This window comes from Sphaeroforma arctica (assembly GCF_001186125.1).
Source record: "Sphaeroforma arctica JP610 unplaced genomic scaffold supercont1.687, whole genome shotgun sequence".
Classification (NCBI taxonomy): domain Eukaryota; class Ichthyosporea; order Ichthyophonida; genus Sphaeroforma; species Sphaeroforma arctica.
This window is the reverse complement of record NW_014039871.1, coordinates 10,913-16,402: the sequence shown is the minus strand read 5'-3', so window position 1 is coordinate 16,402 and position 5,490 is coordinate 10,913. Positions and strand designations below refer to the sequence as shown.

At 45.5% G+C, this 5,490-nt stretch overlaps 1 protein-coding gene across 2 annotated transcripts; it reads left to right on the top strand.

Moving 5' to 3' along the window:
• Window positions 1–1,114: 1,114 nt before the first annotated feature.
• On the top strand, window positions 1,115–5,286 carry SARC_08051 (the record flags this gene model as incomplete). 2 transcript variants are annotated; one of them, XM_014297979.1, is made up of 2 exons in its annotated part: window positions 1,115–3,302; window positions 5,215–5,286. In XM_014297979.1, one exon carries the CDS (start codon window positions 1,137–1,139, stop codon window positions 3,078–3,080), a length of 1,944 nt encoding a protein of 647 aa, XP_014153454.1. In that variant the 3' UTR covers window positions 3,081–3,302; window positions 5,215–5,286. The 2 variants fall into 2 exon arrangements, with proteins under 2 accessions (XP_014153454.1, XP_014153453.1); XM_014297978.1 differs by lacking the exon at window positions 5,215–5,286 and adding an exon at window positions 5,087–5,151 and having other exon boundaries at window positions 1,137–3,302.
• Window positions 5,287–5,490: the final 204 nt, after the last annotated feature.

Sequence of the window (5,490 nt, the reverse complement as noted above, 5' to 3'; positions counted from 1 at the left end):
TATATATATACTATATATATATATATATATATATATATATATATATATATATATATATATATATATATATATATATATATATATATATATATATATATATATATATATATATATATATATATATAGATATGTCATCTTCACCCCTGTTTGCAATATGAGTCTCGTGTATATATATGCTAGAGTGGTAGTTGTATCGCATGCCATATTGTGAACTGATAGTCAAGTGGATAATCCTGAGGGATCCCAGTGCATCGTCTACGTGTAGTGTCCATGTCTCAATCCTGCGCGAGCTACATAGTTGTGTTCGTTTCTTCATACAGGCGAATACTATGGCCACCCATCAGCGTCAGAGACACCTGTTGTATACAGCTAGATCGGGCATAATTCGGTCTGTAGTCATACTGGAGCTATGTCTATGTTCTGTGCCTTTTATTTGCAGGGATTGCATGTTATTTGTGCTTCTCGACCTACTGTACTTGCCCGGCTGCCACATCACAGTGCCAACCAGATATTTCTGCGTGTATATTTATCCTCCTGCGTATACATAGAACAATTGAGAGCCATTGCTGCCACAAGGTATCTTGTAGACTTTATATTATATAGGTGAATACGTATAGGACCTAATCCACGCTATAGCTGATAGCTTTCTCCCCACACCGAGTTTTTCACTACGTACATTTAGCTCCACATGCTAAAGTTGTCGCTATGTCACGCGATCGATATCTGGTACCTAATTATTCTGGCTACTATCAGAAGCTGTCCGACACAATAAAACTTTGTCTCCTGAAATTTGCTGACGCTTATGGTGCTCGTCGATGATACTGAACTCAATATTATTTTTACGTTGTCCATATGAATATCAGAACCTGTTCCGAATAGCTCGACTACCAACGCCTTTTCCGTACTTCATTCTCATTTTAAAGTCATTAGCTTTAGCGGGTATATACTAGTTGTTGCTACTCTGGTGTTCGTAATTGTTGTGGTCGTACCTTACTTGGCAGTAGTAATCCTACGTGACGCTCTCATGGAGATGGTAATCACCTACTCTACGTTTGCTGTGGCTTATATTCATGTCCCATTTCTATATAATTGACATATCATTTCAGGCGAAGAGGCAAGCAATCACTTGATTCATCATGCGCACCCGCGCTAGTAGAAATGGCGTCAAAAATGTCAGGTCTGCGCTGGCAGCATTCAATATCACAGACACCGACACCTTCGACAGGTGCGACTCGCTAGAAGACGAGTTTAAACTGGTTAAAAAGGCCTATTTCAAGACCGTGTTGAGATCGCACCCTGATAAAGGCGGTGATGCTGCTGTGTTCCGGGATGTACAGGCATCCTTTGAGTTGGTGCGTGAAATGTACGAGAAGGGCCGGGTGAGGAAGTCGTTCAGCAACTACCTAGGGGTGGAAACGAAAAGAAAGCCGGCTGCACGCAAGGCAAGAACTACCACTGAGTCTACTGACGAAGCCTTCGAGGATGATGAGACCGAGGCATACGATGACATGTACCGAGAATTTGCGGACATGCCAACACCTTCGTGGGAATTTTACGCCCAAGCAGCCGAGGAGGTCGTTCCGCCTTACCGTATGGAGACCGCCAAAACAGGCCGTAGTAAGTGCAATGCAAAGGGAAAGGCCAAACACTGCACTATCCCATTCATACCAATAGATGAGGTACGTGTTGGGGTCATGGATGCCGTGAGTGGGTCTTACGGGCGGTGGGTGCACTTGCACTGCTGGCGTGTGCCCGGGAGAGTGTGGTTGGGTTTACCCGATCATGGTGTGTGCAAGGACCCGGCCAAGTTTGCGACCGCCGTATTGAGTATGAATGAGGTGCTATTGCAGGGCCTGGATGAGCTACCGGAGGATTGCAAGCGTGAATTCTGTGAGTATATCATGGTACAGGATAATTGGGCGGCTCTTACCAAGGCTAACAAAGCCCGACAGGCTGCGGCTCAAGCTAAAGCGGAGATGGGATCCGGCGGGGAGATTGAGGATAAACCAAGAACCATCGGAAGTGCCGAGGCTGATAGTAGTGCCAGTACCGGGGATATCGATGGAAGTGTGGATGAGGGTATGGCTCTGAGCACTCAGGATCAGAAGGAAGCGGATGAGGACAGTCGAGCTGTCGCACGGGTCGGCAATAAGGAGAAGCAGTACTTTGTGGCCCCTAGGCCGGGGAAAGATGGAGCTATCGATAATATACTTGCGGGTAAGACTGTTGTTGTGACAGGCTTGTTCCCCGAATTGGGTGGGGGCACGGGGCTGAATCTGGGTAAAGAAAAGATGAAGAAACTTATCACCGATTTTGGCGGGAGAGTAACCAGCTCTCTATCTGGTAAAACGGATATATTGGTGGTGGGTAAAGAGCCGGGATTCTCCAAGGTGACCAAAGCTCGCAAAATGACGAATGTGAAGATGGTGCGGCTGCCAGACCTGAAGGATATGATAGAGGGAGGTGACCTGGACGACGTACCGGATGTGAAGATTGAGAACTTCTCCGGTGGCTACTGGGGTAATTCTCTGGCATTGGAGGCGAGTCGAAGTGACTGGGAGATCGCAGCGGGCACTAGGGAAGTCCCGAAGGAACTCATGACCGAACCCTATGATGTGCGTATGGCTAAGGCCAAGGCTGCTACGGGTGGAGCGGTTAAGGAAGAGGAAGGGGCGACTAAGCAATCTAAGGCGAAACCGAAGGCTAAGGTTAAGGCTGAGCCACAGAGCACGAGGAAAAGAAAGGCTACGTCACAAAGTACGACGAAACGGAAGGCGGCACCCAAGCGTACTGCGAACGCCAAGGCCAAAACCGGGCCTAAAAGGAAAGGGAAAGGAAAGGCTGCTGATTCGGAATCGGGATCGGAGTTGGAATCTGAGCCTGAAACGGACTTCGTATCTTCGTCTGAGGATGACTACTATGAAGAGCCGGAGAGCGCGAACAAGGGCAAGTCTAGCTATAAAAAAGAAGAGATTGATGAGTCGGCGGAAGATCACACCGACAGCGATGATGTTGACGATGACGACTATGTGCCTGCTAAGAAGCCCAAAGGTAATAAGCGTGCCAGGAGGAAGAGGTGAGCGAAATATTGAGGAGGGGACGGGGGTGTTGAGGCGAAAATGCTATTATGGGAACCAGATAGTAATATATGCATAAGCGCAGGATAGGTGAGTGGGGGATTGGCAGGAGAGCGCGGACAGGCTCTTTGGTCAATTGTGCCTCAAAAACGTGACAAGAGGTATCAAACGGGTCCTGTTTTTAATATGAACACAGGAATTGGAAAATTGGGCGCAGAACAAAAGGTAAATATTCCTGTGCGTACAATGTTTTTAAGATCTTGGTTTGCAGCGATTGGCGGTGCTAGAGATATCGGTAAAGCCGCATATGTGTGTTTGAATTACCCAACGATGGGATCATGTTGAGTAGGTTGTGTATAGATGTGATCTGGTGCTGCGGCCGCGCAGGCTGAACTTGGTCTCCTATAATAAATACAATACGATATTGATAACAGGCGGTGTGTGGGTGAAAGCCCCAATTGTAGTGGTAAATTTGGTATGACAGAATGGGTATGAAAAATTTCAACATGGTGCTCTGATGAGTGTTTTAGTACAAGCAAAGTGCGGATTAGGGTCATGTACATCTACAAAACGTACGGCACACGTATACGAATAGATTTTGAACATGTACTTGGTCCAAGTACGTCATAATATTAAGCAGGGAGTGAACATTCAACGTGGCGCAAGGGTGCGTGCATTTGAAGTAACGTATGTTGTTGAAGGGAAATAGAACAACCGCAATTTTACACGTGAGTACATCATCATGACGGGCAATGCTCAGTGTACGTCTGGGTGTGCACAACGCTCGTACCTCCTCGGGACAACTTTAAAAAAGTCAATATTAATTTGCAGTAGGATACCTATCGTCATCGCAAACATTCAACCACAAAGCGATACCATGGGGACAAACAATCTATGTACAGTTATCGATTCCAGCACACAAAACGCCAGATGCACACAACCAACTCGAGGTGTGCGGCACAAGCACTCGCCCATGACACCTCTCACAAATCTGTATTCTCATATTCACCTCCACCAGTAACAATACATGTACGTATTAAGTCAGCAGTATACTCTCTGTCATGCACATCGTCCACCACGGAGGAGTGTGGCGGATAAATCATCAGTATTACAGCTAAGCGTGCGATAGAGCGGCGTGGACCCACTGCAGAACACACCGGGGTGTCTATTGCCATCTTGTCAAAAGACATGCAGGGATACAGTGTATCACACATCACTCAATGGTGAAACCCACGCAGCACAATTGTACGAGTTCCCACTAAAGTCACCAGAAAAATCAGTACTTCAGCGCACATCGATGATCCTTGGGAATCTCAAGATACAAACGTTTCCCGATCACTGGCATTTGTGGGGAACAAACGAGGAGTAGCGAATGGGTGAAGAAATGAGCACGGGTCGGGGATGTTTATCGGTTACGAATATACTTGAAGATTTACACCTAACATACACCTGCAGAAGGGGTACGCACATCTATGGGTGAAACAGAAATACAGATTGAGGTAGAAGATATTGTTACGCATGGTATTTTAATCACACAATTCACACATGGTATGATTATGCAATGCTGAGACTATTGGAGAATGTCAGAGCAATACACACACTGATATTGGTGCACTAGGCGATACAAATACATAATCAGGCGATACAAAACAATGAACGAGCACATACTGTGCAACGATAGTTGCACCTGGGAAACTAGCGAGGGAGACATCCAGGCTCAATGTAGCCAACCAGTCTTCGCTAAACGTTTTACTTATTATTTGAAGTAGGTAGAAATTTACACTATCAAACAAAACTGCTATCATCCGTCGCGCTTATTCCAAATTATCGTTATGGTCAAGGTGTATTAGGTACAACTTCTTGCTATAGCTCCTTGTTGCAGTTCGTACAAGAGGAGGCGTTATTCAATTATTGAACTAAACCTGCTACTATCATTTTGGGCATATGTTTTATCCAATATGTAGTGGGTAACTTACCTATGTCTTTGACACACTTTCTATTGTCCACAGTCTTCTCGGCCTGAATCGCGCGTAACTCTGTGGTCAAAAGCGTTGCCGCCGAGAGTGCGGATGCCTACCAGTATACTAGGCAACTATCCTAGTATTAATATACTGTCTTCCTTTCCCTTTTTTCATAGGTTAGACGAATCATATAAATGCCCGTGATATCATTAATCGATGAGTACAGGTGGCCTCTACATGCCTTACCCAACTAACCCGTCCATATGTATTGGACGATTATCTTCTCTTGTTTAAATAAAGTTTTGAACTATTGATGAGATACCTATTGTGAAAGTGTTGTGAGTGTGTTGTGAGAGTGTTGTGAGAGTGTTGTGAGAGTGTTGTGAGAGTGTTGTGAGAGTGTTGTGAGAGTGTGGTGTGGTGAATCTCATGAGCATACTCGAGTTGGGCAC